The sequence below is a fragment of the Microtus oregoni genome, unplaced genomic scaffold (assembly GCF_018167655.1).
Source record: "Microtus oregoni isolate MIOR12 unplaced genomic scaffold, Mior012 000048F_ref0000485, whole genome shotgun sequence".
Lineage (NCBI taxonomy): Eukaryota > Metazoa > Chordata > Mammalia > Rodentia > Cricetidae > Microtus > Microtus oregoni.
The window spans coordinates 3,081,080-3,098,134 of NW_024543222.1; the positions used below are offsets into that span (position 1 = coordinate 3,081,080).

The 17,055-nt window shown below is 52.4% G+C and overlaps 1 protein-coding gene across 1 annotated transcript in view; it reads right to left on the bottom strand.

The window, feature by feature from the left end:
• The window catches only part of Mgat5b (alpha-1,6-mannosylglycoprotein 6-beta-N-acetylglucosaminyltransferase B), a 64,311-nt gene that overhangs the window by 22,158 nt on the left and 25,098 nt on the right, over window positions 1–17,055 (bottom strand). The window contains exons 5-8 of the mRNA XM_041636117.1: window positions 16,592–16,665; window positions 15,522–15,692; window positions 14,794–14,958; window positions 13,928–14,097 (exon numbers count right to left, since the gene is read on the bottom strand). Of these exons, the coding sequence (XP_041492051.1) occupies window positions 13,928–14,097; window positions 14,794–14,958; window positions 15,522–15,692; window positions 16,592–16,665 (580 nt within the window). The remainder of the gene's footprint in view (window positions 1–13,927; window positions 14,098–14,793; window positions 14,959–15,521; window positions 15,693–16,591; window positions 16,666–17,055) is intronic.

A 17,055-nucleotide genomic window follows, 5' to 3' on the forward strand; every position in this document is an offset into this window, starting at 1 on the left:
AATCCTCCCAGGCTACTTTGCCAAGCAGTGGGCCTGGCCTCATTCACCTGCCAGGAGGAAGGGGGTTTCTGTAAATCCAGGGGGCTGACTTTGCTCAGAGAACAGCTCTATTGTTCCAGAGTGCCATGAACGTGAGCCAGAGTCCTCAGGGTCCCTTCCGTGCTCACTCAGTGCCAATGATTCCAACTGTCATGGCTGACACAGCTCCCATAGGCCTCGGGGACTCTCCCTGCTCCAGCCAGCCATAGCCCCGAGTCCCCCAGGACCAGGGGCCTGCCTGTGCACGGCACTTTACAAACACAACAGTGTTTGCCTGGGACAGGGCTGCTTCCAATGACCCAGAAGCTATGGCTGGCTCGGACCCTCTGTTGTCTGGCAGGAGCTGGGTGCCAGTCATTTCATCTCACTGAAGCCTGAAGGACATGGCTATGACCTTGTGGCTTCTTCCAGAGCAACCATCTGCCCAGTGGTCCCCCCGGAAAAGGCTCGAAGCCTTGGCACAGCCACCACAACTGCCGATTTCAGCATGGTCAAGCACTCAGCTCTCTCTCTGCAGAACTATCACCTCCCACTCAGACCCCTATGGAACTGACTGGGAAGCCCCCTGGCTTCTCCCCTGTGGGCCTGCTCTAGCACTCAGTGAGCATGCACTGAGCCCCAGTGAGAGACTGCTGCCCATGGCCCCCTCCACCTTCGCCTTATACTGGGCCAGAGTAGAGCCCTGGGCTGAAATAGCACCACACTTAGTGCTGTTTCTGTTTGACACATGCATCACCCCCCTCAGGCCCTCCCATTTAACACGCATCTTGTAGGATATTACAAGGTGCCAAGCCCTGTGCCCCATGAGACTTTTGGTCCTTGGATAATGAGAGTCCCAGGAAGAGTGAGTGGCCTGGGGAGGGATGGGGATGTGAGCAGACAGAGCAGGCATCAATCAGGTCCAGCTGCTGGGAGCTGATTGGGTGTTGAGAGCAAGGAAGACCATATCTAAATAGGCCAAGGATGCTAAGAGCATCTTCCCATCTCAGCTCCTAGGGGTGTAAAGCGGCCGTTTAACAAGGTGGGTACCCCACCCTTTGCCTCTGCCAGGCCATTGACTGCCTGCAGGAACAGAATGCTAGGGTGCTGGAAGAAGCCCCAAGGCCTTCTGGGAGCCCAAGCCATAAGCAACCTTGGGCCAGGGAGATGATGGGGTCTGACAAGGACAGACTCATTAAAGACAAGGGACCATGACTGATCCATTGCCTGGTTGTGTCTCGGGCTCTCTGGAGTAACTCGGGTGGAAAAGTACCAGCCCAGAACGCACAGCGCTGTCTGTGCACGCTCAGCACATTCCCAGCCCAGGCTGGGGGAGGGGCTGGTGCACACCACCCTCTGAACAAACCACGCACAGGGGCCCCTTTCCGGTGATGTAGATGGCACCTGCCTGCAAGACTGCAAAGACAAGATTCCAGGGTCGGGGGTACTGATGGATATGGTGGCATCAGGGCTGGGTCTGTCCCTACAGGGCATGGCAGCAGAAGGGGTAGGGAGAACAACTTGCCTTGCTGAGCTGTTCCCCAATCGCGTGTTACCTAATGCCAGAGACTGTGCCATGGAGGCAGGAAAGCAAGACCCTAGCAACCTCATTCCTTATATATAAAACCTTTAACCTGGCTACACAGCCTCTGCCCTGTCTTCTCCTGTGGGGGCTACTTTCCCACGATCCCCAGGTATCACAGAACACAGGCTTCTAAGGCAAGGGTCTCCTGAGCCAATCAGTGATGTGGAATGGGCAGAGAACTCATGAACTATAGCACCCTAAAGCAGTTCCCAGTCAGAGACTCCATGAAATATTTGGTAGTTATCAATGCTGAACCATCATCTCTACTGTGTGGGGCGTCTCTGCTGTGCCCTTCTCTTGGCTCCCAAACTCCTGTAGCAAAGCCAGCACCCACAAAGGAGCCTCACAGCTGCAGCTCCCCAGAGTACCTAGTGAGTGGGAGGCAGCACCGGCCTTTCTCTTGACCTCACCTGACTGAGAGCTACAAACTAAAGGACCCAGGGACCCTCGCTCTGGTCCTCTCCTCACAGATGTGAGGAAGGAGGTGGCTCTTCTCCTCCCAGCGGGAATCTGGGTAAAATATGGATCATGGCGGGTTTGGGCACTGGTACCTACACCTAGGAAATGACAGGTCTCCTCGCATCTTTCTGGTTGCTTCCGGGCAACACATGCCACCCTATTCCTGGATTTCCTCGAACGCAGGTCCTTGTGCATGCTCTATGTAAAGTAAGCACCATGACAATGGCAATTCTAAATACCATTCAGTAAGATTTGCCAAGCTTCCGCAGGCAAGTGGAAGCCCCTTAGTCCTTGGACACCAGGGCCCTGTGTACAGCAGGAGCAGCGCTGCAGAGGGACTGGGAGAAGGAGCAGGCTGGGCCCTGTGTGCCTTTTTCAGGGAGGAGGGAACGAGAAGCTGCAGCCTCCTTGCCTGAAGAAGGACTGCTTTCCACCTTCTGCTGATTCCCCGAGGGGAGGCAGGCAGTGAGCTTCATAGCTCCCAAAGGCACCTGAGTTCCAGGGAGCAGAAAGGTCAGCTACTCACGGGGTTGTAGGTTTATGGCCTGTAATTCAAGTACACTTTTATGGGCGATTTTACACTAAGTGGTTGGCTAGAGCTGCTGCTTGAATTGAGAAAACGCCAGTCTGACAGTCTCCAGCCAGACTGCACAGTGGTGGCTCAGGAGGCTGCACACAGTCCCAGTCAGGGGACTCGCCTCATGCCTCAGCGTCGCTAGTACCACCAGCTCTTGTTCCACGGACCCAGAGTCACAGAATAAGATGTTGGAGCTTGCCGAGGAAGGGTCGCTCCACTGGAAGTTTATAGAACTGCCGAACCTGGTGGCCGGAGAGATGTCCCTTGGATCCACCACCTGGGTGGAATCTACACATGCAGAAGGGCCGGTGAGAGGGCTCCGCAGGTAAAAGCACCTGGTGCCAAGGCTGATGGTTTGAATTTGATTGTGGTAGAATGCTGAGCAAGTTGTCCTCTGACTTCATACACACACACACACACACACAATTTAATACAGGGGTAGGGAGTGGATAGGGTGGTTGCCCAAGGACATGGAACACTCTCATAGGTCACCTGAATCGCTCCACCTCTTTGCTCAATACAAACCAATCCACCCAGAAGAGCAGCATCCCGGGCTACAGAGATGGCTACCGGAAGCCTAGCTAGCATGAGGAACTGAGTCTGTTCCCCAGCCGCCATGTAAAAAAACCTGGATATGGCGGTGTACATACATAATCTCAGTGTCGGTGAGATGAGAGAGGTTGATCTCTTAAGCTCTCTAGCCAGACAGCCCAGCCTAGCCAGCTAGCTCCAGGGCCCAGTAAGAGATGCTTTCTCAAAAAACAAGGTACAGGCTTGAGAGGTAGCTCAGTGGCTAACGTGCTTGGTGAGCAAACATGAGGACCTGAACATGTAACCCCAGAACCTAGAAAAAAGCTTCACATGGGGCCTGGGGAAATAACTCAGTGGTTAAGAGCACTCGTTGCTCTTTCAGAGAACTCATGGTCAGTCCTCAGCACCCACCAGGTGGCTCACAACTGTCTGTAACTCCAGTTCTAGGAGATAGGATGCTTTGTTCTGGTTTCTATGGGTACCAGGCACGCATATGGTGCTCAGACATATGTGCAAAGCACTCATAAATGTAAAATAAAAAAATAAATCTTTTTTGGAAAGTTGAACATGGCAACCCAAGCTCTTGAGGGTGGAGGCAGAGCGATTTCAGGAGCGCTAGGTAAATCAAGAGACCTTGTCTCAAAAAGTAAGGTGGTGGTGGGGGCTAGAGAGATGGCTCAGCAGTTAAGGGCATGTCCTACATTTGTAGAGAACCAGTCTGGCTTCCAGCACCCACAGTGGATGGCTCCCAACAGCCTGTAACTCCAGCTCCAGGGCATCCCATGCCTCTGGCCTCTGTAAGCACCCAAGTTCACATCCACACAGAGACACACACATATAACTAAACATAATAAAAATAAATATCTTTATAGAATAAAGTGGCATGATGATAGAGGCAAACACTGAACATACACACGTGGACTAGCATGCATACACGCATGCAGGTAATCACACACACATACACACATGCATGCAGGTGATCCACACACACACACATACACACATGCATGCAGGTGATCCACACACACACACATACACACATGCATGCAGGTAATACACACACACATGCATGCAGGTAATCACACACACACATACACACATGCATGCAGGTAATCACAAACTCACACACATACACGCATGCATGCAGGTGATCCACACACACACACACATACACACATGCATGCAGGTGATCCACACACACACACACATACACACATGCATGCAGATAATACACACACACACATACACACATGCATGCAGGTAATACACACACACACATGCATGCAGGTAATCACACACACACATACACACATGCATGCAGCTAATCACACACACATGCATGCAGGTAATCACACACACATACACACATGCATGCAGGTAATCCACACACACAGACACACATGCATGCAGGTAATCACACACACACAGACACACATGCATGCAGGTAATCCACACACACACACGTGCACATGCACATACAATGCTGGCTTCTGGAAAAAGGAGGAACAGACCTACAGTATACTAGGGACAATCTTAATTTTGCAAGATCTGAAGCCATCAGACTGTGCCCTGTAAAATGGTTAAGACAGCACATTTTATGTGATGTGCATTTTACAATAATTAAAACAACCACCTCCTCCATATGCTTGGTTCCCAGCATTCTGCCTCCCAGAAGCACTGGGGTGTCATCCTGCCTGGGAGTCCCAGCTGGTTGCAGATAGTCCAGGGCAAAAAATCAGCTCCCTCACTTTCTGCCAAAGATCAGAGTAGGATGGGACAGAGTAAGAAGCAATATGCTGAATTCTGGCACAATGAAAAACCTCTGTGGACACGAGCTCCTCACACAAGGCTTCTGGGCAACCATGCACACACAAGACCCCACATCCCCTTGCTGTCTGCCTCCGCTGCTGTACTGTGTTGCTCAGACGACTCTCTGCTGCCTTTCCTAAGATAAAATCCTCCACTCTAATTTCTCTCCAATAATCTCTCCAGGTACTACTCACATTCGGGGAGAAACTATTCTCATTCTCTCTCTCTCTCTCTCTCTCTCTCTCTCTCTCTCTCTCTCTCTGTGTGTGTGTGTGTGTGTGCATGTGTGTAGGAGGGACCTAATTAAAACAATTTCCTACAATACCTTTGACTCCAGTGATCCTCGGCTTCCCCAGATGTGCTACACTGCTGGGAACATCAGACCTGGCAGCCTTGAACATTCTGTCTTTCCTGCGGGCTGTGCCCATCACTTTAGCATCATTGGCGTTGCCCTTCACTCTTATATGATCCATCGCTACTGCAGGTCACTGTCTCCATCCCAGAGCATCAGGTGGCATACAGAAGAAACACAGAGACCTAACTGGGCACCTATCGAGCTTCTTAGGAAGCAGGGAGACTGCTAATGGAGAATTATAATCTCCTGCCAGCAGGGCTGACCATCCTTTGTCCAATACAGGGCTTCTGATGCTACCCTGATGAGCTCACCCTCAGTTCCCGCCTCCTGGAAAGGCAGGTGTCCTTGGATACCGTCCAGCACGCACAGGTGCTCTCAGAGAGTCCCAGACTATAGTCAAGGAGAATGACCCGGTTCTCACAGGAGTGACTCAGAGGAAATGAAGCAGAGTCGGGTTCAGGGATATCAGGCTGCCCCTTTGCTACTGGCCATGGGCCAAGGGATACAAAAGGGAAACTGAGGAACAACATCCCTCTGTGCTGGGCAGACACGGCGAGTGGGTTTTATAAGGCTAGCACCTTCCTCCCCCGTGTTCTTTGCTGGTAAGCAAGCTTACAGCTAATAATAGGGCTGTGGCTCTCCCAGGAGAGTGCAGGAAACCAATGCTCACCCCTCCAGCTAGCGAGCTGCTACTGCTCTGGAAAGAAGGAGTGAGGAGTGGCAGGTTTATATAACCTAGCGGTGCTGATGTCAGGCACAATCAGACCCACACCTTGATGCCAAGAACCAGGATGGTCTGTCTCAGGGCCCTCAGTGATCATTTCCCCAAGGATGACCCATTTCAGCTCTTGACGCCCCGGTTGGCCCCTGGGGCCCTCTCTCAGGTGAGCATCACATTCCAGGGGTTCTGAGGAGCCTGCGCTGCCCCACAAAGCCTCTGTGAGGATCAGTCTGTTTGTAGGTCTTGGGACACACAAAGATGGCGGGGCTCTTGTTCCAACCCCAGAACAAGACTTTCTACATGAGATCTGGGCTGAAAGCAGTGGCCTGAGACCAACCAAGGGGCTTGGAATCTTCCCCTGAAGAGTAGGGGAAACACAGCCCTGGCTCCCGGGAAACAATGTTGCTATCACCTTCTAAGTTGAGAAGTTGAGGGGGATGCTAGGGATATCCAGTACTTCCACCAGCCCCACCAGGCTGGCCCTGGCTTTCCTGGGAGGCCAAAGAAGCGACTTGGGCCTTTTCTGTGGGTGGCACTCTTCTGTCCATTCCCTTCCTCCTCCTTCCAGCCACCACCAGACAGAACTCCCCTGCCCGCCCTGTGTGTTGTGGGACCCACAAAGCATGGACCTCTAAATGAGAGCCTCAAGGCTCTGAACATCAAGGAGGGGAAGGGAGATAACTGTACAAGGATGCTTCTGTCCTAGGTGAGGAGAAGATGAAGAGTTGGGACCACAGCCCAATCCCAGCTCCTAGGGAGAGACTGAGTGGGTCTAGTGGGTGAGATCCAGTGTTCACTTGTTGATGCAAAATTTTTGGCTAGGTGACACAGGGGAATGCCCCATCATAGTCCCCAGGCAGAGAGAGTGGGCAGTACCAGCCAGGCACCTGGCAGGCCCCACCCATCATGAATACTGCACCTCCACTACCCAGCCTGGCTCCCACCTCTTATCAACCGTATTTGGCTTAATTATTTTGTTTCACAGAATAACGTACTACGAGTGCGGCCAGGGCAGTCTCCTCTGTCCTCCTTGTGTCTCCCAGCCCTCCACCTCCTTCCACACACCCTCTCCCATCCTGTCTCGAAGCAAAGCTGGAGTCACCACAGCTGATGCTCAATTCTCTGGTCCCTTCCCTAGACCTGTGTGCACACATCACTCCCAATACGAGGCTCTCAGGCTCCAATTCTGGTCCTCACAGAGTTGTCTTCACCCACCAAGCTGTCTTCCCAACCCCTTGCTGGCTTGCTTTCTGCTCCCCAGGAGCCTTGATGTAAACAGCTTGTCTGTCTATGCGCTCTCAATTCTGCCTCACCTCATGCCCCAGCCTCGGCTATGCACTGCCACCACGCCATTCTCTCTGCCTCACCTCACCTCCAAATCAATGGATCCAGTGGACCCTGGACTGAATTCTCATACATCATAGGCCAAAAATAAATCATCCTCCCTTTTAAAGTGCGGCTCTCAAGTATTTGTCACGGTAAAGAGAAGTCTGACAGGCACAGCTGGCCAAGCCAGGCTGCCCAAGACGAACAAGATGTGGTCCCCGCTTCTGACGTTCCCAGGGCCCTGTACACAAACGCCCTGGATTGGAGTCCGACTCCCTGCCTGGCTGCAGGCTGACAGCCACGAGCCCTCCCTCCTCAGCCTCCTTGTTTAAATGTGCCCCTCTCAAGTTCCCATCATTTGCCAGTTAAGTCAACTAATTTTCTCCTAAACCCAATTTCACTCATGGATGGAGGAAGAGCCCCATCGTTTTTCCTCATGCCACGTACTATTAATGCTTGAAATTATGCAAATAAAATTGATGAGCACTGCCAGTTCGCCACAGGGAGGAAGGGCAAGGCTTCCCTTTCAAACACGCACTGTGGAGACGGGCCTTCAAGACGAAGGCTCAGGATGCGTCAGGAGAGAGTCCCCTGCTCCACAGCTCCTTCCCTGTGCACGCTCCCCAGGAGCAAGGGGCGGGTGCCTAACCGTGCACTTATCACAGACCATTGTCCTCACACACCACCTCCCTCATTGAGAAATATCTTGGCGCACCAGAGCCAAATGCGGATTCTGCACACTGCCCGAGACACCCCTCCAATGAGCCGGTTAATTAAAATGCCAAAACACGGGAAAAGGAGAAAAGCTGGCTCATCCATCCAGACTTCTGGGTAGTCAGCAGATGAGACACCTGGCAGGAACATCTGTGAATGAGCTACGACCAGTGTACAAGCCATGTCTTTGCCCCAATGCTGGCCCCACACAGGGCCTGGGGCAGCCAAGGGAGCTTTCAGAATGCAATGGCCGCCTCCCCATCACCAGCTGCTGCCGTCAGCTAACAGGGGCGACCACGCCTCCTACCCCATGCTCCTGTGGTTTCTGCCCTGGGCCAGTCCAGGCTGGCTGTACTGTTACAGGCTGCTTGTGACCCCCACAAAGTTCACCTGTTGCATTCTGAAAGCCCCCTCTCCCTGCAGTTTCTCAGCGTGCAGTCTTATTTGGAGACAGTGTCTTTACAAAGCAGACAAAATGAGGGCTGGAGAGATGGCCCTGTGGTTACGAGCACTGGTTGTTCTTGCAGAGAACCCACGCCCAATTCCCAGCACCTACATGGCGGCTCACAACCAACTGTAACTCTAGTTCCAGAGGAATCCAGTGCCTCTCTTTAGGCCTTCTCAGGCACCAGGAACACATGCAGTGTACCGACAGACGTGAGGGCAAAATACACATTTGAAAAAAAACAAAAAGGCTTTCCTCTTTCTTTCTTTTTTTTTTTTGAAACTTAGACCAATAGTCTGGGTCCTCTCTCATGTGACTGTGACATGTTTCTAAATTTTGAGTCAGGGTCTGTCCAAGTCTGTTGCTCTGATAAAAATACCCTGACAGAAATCAGCCCAGGGAAGAAAGGGTCTATTCGCCTGCAATTCCAGCGCTAGTCCATCATTGTGGGGAAGTCGAGGCAGGAACCTGAAGCAGCTGTCCACACAGTCAAGAGCAGAAAGAACGAGTGTACAGGTATTCTGTCCTCAGCTTGCTCTCTCTAGTCTCACCCAGTCCGAGACGCTTTGCTAGGGAACAGTGTCGCCTACAGTGGGCTGGGTCTTCTCACGTCAGTTAAAGCAAACTCTCAAGACATCCCTACAGGCCAAGCTTATTTGGACAACCCCTCATTGAGAGTCTAGGTTATATCAGTTGATAATTAAAACTATCACAGGGTCATAGTCTGTGGCCCAGGCTGGCCTCAAACTCAGGACGATTCCCTGCTTCAGGCTCCTGAGTGCCAGGATTACAAAGGTGAACCCCCGCACACAGCTAGGACTGAGTCCTTGTAAAGGGGGAAGTTTGGATAGTGACACCCACACATTGAAGAGGCCCAGTGGAAGAAGACAGGGGTAACGTTTACACACGCCAATGCTGAGCCAAGCAACCTGGTTCCAGAAGTAGCCCTGTAATAAACCCTTCCTTGAGGGCTCTGAAGGACTCAGCCTGCAACAGCAGAGCTCAGACTTCTGGTCTACAGAGCCATGAGGAAGGCCCTCTTGTTGAAGCCACCAAGCCATCATGACTCTGCTACCACAACTCTAGAGAAACCCAGCACACCCCACACTGCACTCAACTGTCCTTGACCGAGAAAGGCCTGTGTTTCCATGGTGTCAGAGGGACGGAGCGAGTACTGTGGACCACACTCAGCATCTGTCTGGTTCTTACACCTGTCAATCTTCCCTCAAATTACAATAGAAAAGAAAAAAAACCATCTGTATATCTAACAAAGTGTGGGGCCACAAGTTTTGAGCCAGCAGGCCTCTCGGTATTCTGGGAAGGATACCAGAGGCCTCCTTACCCGGGTCACCTCCAGCGGGGTCTAGTTTCTAGTTACTTTTTCTGTGATTTACACCATGGCCAAAAGCAACTTGGGAGAGAAAAGGGTTTATTTCATCTTATTCTTTCAGGTCACCCTCCATCCCTGAGGGAAGCCAATCTGGGTAACTCCTCAGTTGAGGTTCCTTCTTCCCAGGTGACTGACTATAGGTTGTATCAAATTGACCAGCTCAATGGGTTCCTCTTCATTCTCATCTCCCGTCCCGGGCCTTATCCTTAATGTCTCAGCCCCTCACCCCAACGTCTCAGTCCTTACAGCCAAGAGGATCCTCAGAGCTTCCAGGCATGAGTGGGCCTCATGAGGAACCCTCACATTCCTACAAACCCATCAAGGCTAAGCTCTACCCCAGGCCCTAACCCATCCTCTGGCCCTGTCCTAGGTACACCCGGGACAGCCCTTTGGCATAAGCCTGGCAAAGCCAGCCCCACTCTATAGTTTCCTAGCCTCCCAGCCCTGAGACTGCACTGAGGAAGGCCACTTGGAAAAGCCACAGCTCTGAGCTTTGCAGTGTCTCTACTTTGACATTCACGGGTGTGGCTAAGAGCCACGGAACCGGGATGCCAAGAGTGGAGACCTTGTGCTGGTATGTGCTCAATCAAGCAGGCATCTGCTGCAGCCAAAGCTGGAGCCCCTGCCCTGAGCACTAGCCCAGCATGGCTGCTAACCTTGTAGTGGAAACCCCCCAGGGAAGGCAGTTTTGTTTTTCAATCGTATCTGGTAACAGGTTTTGAAAGCATCTTTCTGAGGATATCCCAGGAGGGGTGGGCTGTTTACACCCAGCTTCCCTGTCAGAGCAAGATGCTCGTTCACACTTACATCCCTCAGGGGACCAAGGCCAGGGCATTCAGGCACAGCCAAGCCTACCAATTTTCTGGGCAGCAATTCTGAGATGGGGTGACCGCTAAGGCCCCTGCTACAGTTGAGAGCCACAGATGCCTGGCAGGAAGTGAAGCCTGGGGAAAAGACTGAGTTTCTGGTGAGGTGTTAGGAGGGTACATGTGTGTGTTGCACATGCAAGAGCATACAAGTGCACATGTTTGAGCATGCATGTTTACATAGGTATATAACATACACGTATATATGAGAGCAGAGGCTATATATGTGCACATGTGAGTAGGTGTGAGCATATACATCTGCTTATAAATGGATATGCATGTGTCTTCATACAGTGGTAGCACATGTGCATCCATGTGAATAATGTTCACTGTGTGTGCAGGAATGGTCATGTTTATGCATATGGGTATTATATAAGTTCATGTGTGTAAATGTGGATGTTACATACACATATCCACACATGTGCATAAATGTGGATGCTACACATTCACACACTCACGTGTGGATTCATGTGTGTGCATGTGTGTTATATGCCTGTTCATGTACGTATATGTATATAAGTGTTACATAAGTTCATATGTATGAGTGTGTGTTACATGCATAAATTCATGTGTGTGTCTGTGGAGATTACATGCATACATTCATGATATGCCTGCATGTAAGTAATATATATATGTGTGTGTGTATATATATATATGTATATTCATGTAGGGGCACTGTGTGTGTATGTGCACAGACAAGTACGTGTAAGTAGCAAAGGAATGGCTACAGGTGAGAATCGCTCAGCCATGTTACTTTTTATCAGTGACTCCCAAGTCCAGGAACCCCACAGTCATTGCTCTGGCCACGGATGGGCAATGGACAGCAGCCTCAGGCTCAGCACCCATTCCTGAAGTGGACAGAAGAGGTGGCAGTGCTCTGGGTGGGGAAGGACTCAGAGTGGGGGTGGGGGAAGAGAGCCCTGGCATGGGCTGGAACAGAGCCACTGAACTAAATCCCTGCCTCCCGGGAAGACCTGCGGGGTCTCTGCTCCTCTCCAGCAGAACACTGGTTCTGTGCCGGGTGTGTGGAAGAAACGCTCCCATCCCTCAGGGAGTAGGGTTAGGTCAGCTCACTTGTCTGGCACAGATCCAGGTGACCCAGAAAAGAAGACTCAGGCTGAGTGCCCTGTGTGGTAAGGGTGGTTCCATCTGATCAGGGTGAAGTGTGGGTGAACCTGACAGGCTGTCCCTGCTCCCAAGGGTCTTTGGAGGTCAGATCTTGGGATAAGAGTCCCTGGGCACCCTCGGTATTTGTCCCATTGCAATCCTGGGTGTGTGAATTTCCACCAGATTGTTGATGCCACTTGACCTAAGACTCTGGCCCTGGGTCACTCACTGGTCCTCCTCCTATTTCCATGAACCAAGTGACTTTTCTGTTGGAAGCCTCCTAGCCAGAGAAAGTCACCTCATTATCTGCAAAAGCTGTCATCGAGGCATCCTGTCAGCCCACGAGCTCTGCCTGGATGAGCAAAGTGGGCGTGGTGCAGGCAGAAGGTGCTGGTGAGCAGGCATGTCTCAGCACGGAGGCGGCTGTGCTACTGAACGCACAGAGCTGCCCACAGATGACCAAAGACTGCGGGGTTCAGCACCAGGACTCCGGGACAGCTCCCCACGGGGCCCTCTTAGTTCCTGCGGCTCTTTGGCTATTGGAGGCAGACTATTTCTCAGCTGGCTGCAGCCCACACACTGGTGTTTCCTAGCACTGCCATACGTATACGAGCCCCACTCTGGTCCCCAACACCTTTCTACCGTACACATGGTCTACTTGTCATCTCTCCCTTGTCCCTGCCACTCACTCTGGAGACACTTTTTCACGTTTACTGTGTCCACTGGAGAGAAGAACATTGCCATAAAGAATTACTTTCATAATCCCAGCACTCGGGAGGCAGAGGCAGGCGGATCTCTGTGAGTTCGAGACCAGCCTGGTCTACAAGAGCTAGTTCCAGGACAGGCTCCAAAACCACATAGAAACCTTGTCTCGAAAAATCAAAAAAAAAAAAAAACAAGAATGACTTTCAGGCTATGGGGATGAACACCCCCAAACCACTGGCTCATCTTAGCACCCCTCTCAACAGTACAGTCAAGTCCCCACCTCCTCACACCACTGATTCATATGTGAGACAGAATTCAAGCTACAGGTTTCCTGTGGGACAGGCAGAGGGTGGCGGAAGGAGATCTAGTTGGAATAAGTCCTTGGTATTATTCTCTGTGTAGATGGGCATTCAACTGTGAGTCATTTGATTCCTGTGTATCATAACTTCGTTAGTACACATTTTAGAGGTACCTATGTATGTATCCAATGCCACACAGAAATACAAAAAATAAAGCCAGAAAAAGCATAAGCATGTATGTGTGTGTATGTATGTATGTATGTATATATATATATGCATCCAACATATGAGTGGCAAAAGAAATGATCCCAACAAGATATCAAACAAGACACACACAAACAACAAAGACACACACATCAGCTCCTACCCTCCACTATCCCTGTCTGTCTATCTGATTTTCTCTCTCTCTCCAATCCCTTGGCATCCCACATATCCCTACTCCCTGTAACCCCCAAATTTTCGCAGTCAATCTTTTAGACCCTGTTCCCCAACAAGCTCAGGGTGGGGTGCATCTATGTGTCACTGTGCTAGAAGGACCCCGACCAGCCCAGCACTGGGAAAGTCAGCATTACCGCTCAATCATAGCACCTTCATAGACCCGCCAATGAGCCCAGCTCCAGAAGAGATGCCCTGAAGACTATGCCCAACCCACAAGGAAGGCAGGTGGAGGAGATCCCATGTGCGTGTGAAGCTCCTCTCTCAAAAGCAAGATACTACACATTAGCCTCTGAGCACAAACCAGACCCTAGTGTCAGTCCCAGCAGAGGTCAGGAGCCCAGGAACCAGTGTTAAACAAGCATACTTCCTCTATGCATTCTAAATACACGCAGGTGTCTGCAGGGGGCAGGGAGTAGGAAGTAGACAAGCAGGTGGAGGAGGAAACCAGGGAGGGTCAGCATCGGACAGAAGGCTACAGCCAGGCTGTGAGTCCTGCAGATGGAGCATCAGCTGGTGGGCTGGGCTCTCCTTCTTTCCCCACCCCCACCCCACCGGGATGTGAATGGCTCTCTGGGCACTCACCTCTGCAGCTCCTTCAGGGACACTGTGATCCGCAGACTGTGGCCCAGCACATAGAGAGCGGCCAGAATGTCGGCCCACTGCACCATCTCCCCCAGAGGCCCGCCCTTCAGCACCCGTGGGCTGAACACATCCCCAGATTCCTCTGTCAGGAAGCCGATGTGGACAAGGATCTAGGGGAGCAGGACATAGGTCAGCAGCAGCTGCAGCAGCTCTTAGGTCTGCCCACCCCGCTCCCAGGAACACCCCAGCACACAGGGTCTCCAGGCCAGGCCTGGTTGGCTGCTTTTAGACACTGAACACTGGGGCTGTAGTCAATGAGACGGCTATGCAATTGCCTCAGAGCTCACTTTGCAGATGGAAGAGGTGGACAGTGGTATAACAGGCAAGACAGAGTTTTATGAATTGGCAAGAACTCTGAAGGAAACAGAGACGGAGGTGACAAGCATGCAATTCCCTACTACATGGATAGATAGATGGGTGGGCAGATGGTCAGACGGATGGACAGATGGGCCAACAAGCCCTCCTCAGTCTCTATTCCTAGACTCCTATAACCTTTCGGCCTGACCTGATAAAAATGTCCTAAGGATGCAGGACCTCCAGGGACTGATCATCCTGCCCCAGCCTGGAGAAGGGCCAGAGGCTCCCTGTCTCCATCAAGTCCTCTATCTGGATCTAATGGCACTGGTCTAAGAACATCCACCATGCCCAGTCAGAACCCTGGTCGACCTGTGATCCCCTTGAACCCTGTGCCACACACTCATTCCCACTCAGAATTCTGTATCTGCTTGGAACCTCATACCTATAGCCACCTGGCATCCCAGGGCTGTGAGCACTTCATCCAAGCACTCCCCGAGAGGATGACATACCTGTTTCTGGTCCCTCCGGGCGTCCCCCAGCTTCTGGGCCAGGTGCTTGGCAGCCTTGGTCCACTGGGCAGTGAACCTCCTGGTTCGCTTCTTCATGAAGATGAGGGACTCCTTCCCACTGCCCATCAGCTCCAGGAGGTGTGACAGATTGCTCCGGAACACTGCCTGGGATGGAGCCACAGGCCAGCCCTTTCAATCCCCAAACATACCTTCACCATCCTGTTCCTTGCTCTCCTAGAATGGAGACTGGTACCGACCATAAGGTTGGTGCCTGCTCCAGCATCAGGGCAGATCTGCGCTCTCCTTCCAGCGCTCACACCCGAGCCCAGCTCCCATCGACCACATTCCCTGTGTCCTCCTGGGGAGCTGGTCAGCTCTGAGTAACCAGGGACTGCGCTGCCTGTCAATGGTACCAGTCAGTGATGCCTTGAACCTGTTAACTCTCCAGGCCTGCGAGTCTTCTCCCATTAACCAGATCCACAGAAGGACAAATAAAGTGGCCCTAAGGCAGGAAGCACTCAGTACATGACAGCTCGGATTACTGTTATTCTAACCTATTAAGGGACAACTCCAGGACTCCGGCAAGTTCCCAAGACAGGATTCCATAGAAGGTGGCCTGGGGACTCTCAGCTGATGGAGCTGGGAACCCCATTCCATGGCGACGGAGCAGGTGGCAGGACTGAGGTTCCCTCCCGCTGTCCCTGAACACATCCACTTCCAAGACCTACCTGGACTTTGGGAAGGGCCTTGGGGGCTCTCCGGGAAGCTGTCTGGTTCCTCCAGGGCAGCGGGGGGCAGAACCACTCAACCTCACTGAGGTAGATGAGGAAGGAGCACTCGGTGCCATCCACTCCAAAGAAGGCATAGCAGGGGTCCGAGGTCCAGCGGGCACGCATCCACTGTGAAGAGGGTCAGGCCTGAGCAGGCATCCAGCAACTCACCCACAGATCACCTCATAGACTCCCACAGCTGCAGGCACCCCAAGATCTTCCAGGCTGTGCAGGAGCTGTGAGGTGTGCCCCAACCTAAAGATGCTGCAGCAGAGTAGAAACCTACAACGGGATCAGGGAACCTGGTCCGAGATCAGCCCTTTGCTACTGAGGTCCAGAAAAAGAGGTGGGTCACCTTCTCCAAGGTCTTGCAGAAGAGGGCCTGAGACCCAACTCTTGGACATCAAGGGGCCAAACACCAGTGCAAAGATCCAGGAGGTTCAGCAGCCACAGCCCACATCCCCTTGTCTTTGTCACCTTAGAGACCAGGACCATAAAGCATCCTCCATGGAGACCAGGGCCAGGGAAGTTCTTTCCACAGGGGTCCCACGAGCTCCCTAAGGATGGAGTTTGTTGCTCCACAGCACCTCCTACAGGTTCAGAGCTAGAGGGGCGTTGGCTTTAAGGCTATGGATTGGCTCTCTGTATACAGGGACATTGTGCAGTCAGAAGTGGCCCCTGGAGGAGGGAGGAGGAGGGGGCCCTCGGTACAACAGCCACGAGTCGGGCAAGGAGGACGAAGGACAGAGTGACCGAAGGATGTCAGAATGCGGCTCTAGGTGGCCGTAAGAAAGTGCCAAAGCCCCTGAGGGACTGGCCCCAAAGGGCTTCCGGTTGGTGATCAGATTGTAGGCTCAGTGCAGAAAGAATTTTTCTGAGTCCAGGTGCCACCAGCTTGTGCTGAGCTAGGGACCTGGTCAACAAAAGGCCCAGCCGGGGCAGAAATCCAGAGCTGAGCGACTGGGAAGAGCACCGAGGAGGAGCCTCCAACTGTCTGCACCCTGCTTCAAGGGAGCTCTAGGACTCACCTCCACTTTCCCTGAGCAGTCAGGAAACTTGGGGTCACTGGGTGCTTCACACTGGTCCCTCCGACCTTCAGATACTGCAAAAAAAGAAGAGGGCAGCTTACTGAGGCACTGCGGCCTGAAAGCGGCCACACAGACAGAGCCAGGGTGTGGTCTGTGGTGGGACAGAGTAGTAGCTGCCCCTGCCCCCCCCCCCACCTGAGGTGTCTCCTACCCCACAATCCTGGGGTCTGAGCTACCATCCTCCACATACTCAGCCTCCTCCAGGCTCCGTATGGCGAGCTCTCTCAAACAGCTACAGGGCAGTTCCCTGGACAGCCCCACCCCAGGCTCCCCACCAAATAAACCTTTGCTTTTCCCAATGACAGGGGTTGAGCAGAAGCCTCCAGCTTTCCCCAAACCCAAAGGAATGGTGGCCCTTACTCTTGGAACTGCAGGGACCCACTTGGTCTTCCACACCCTCAGGC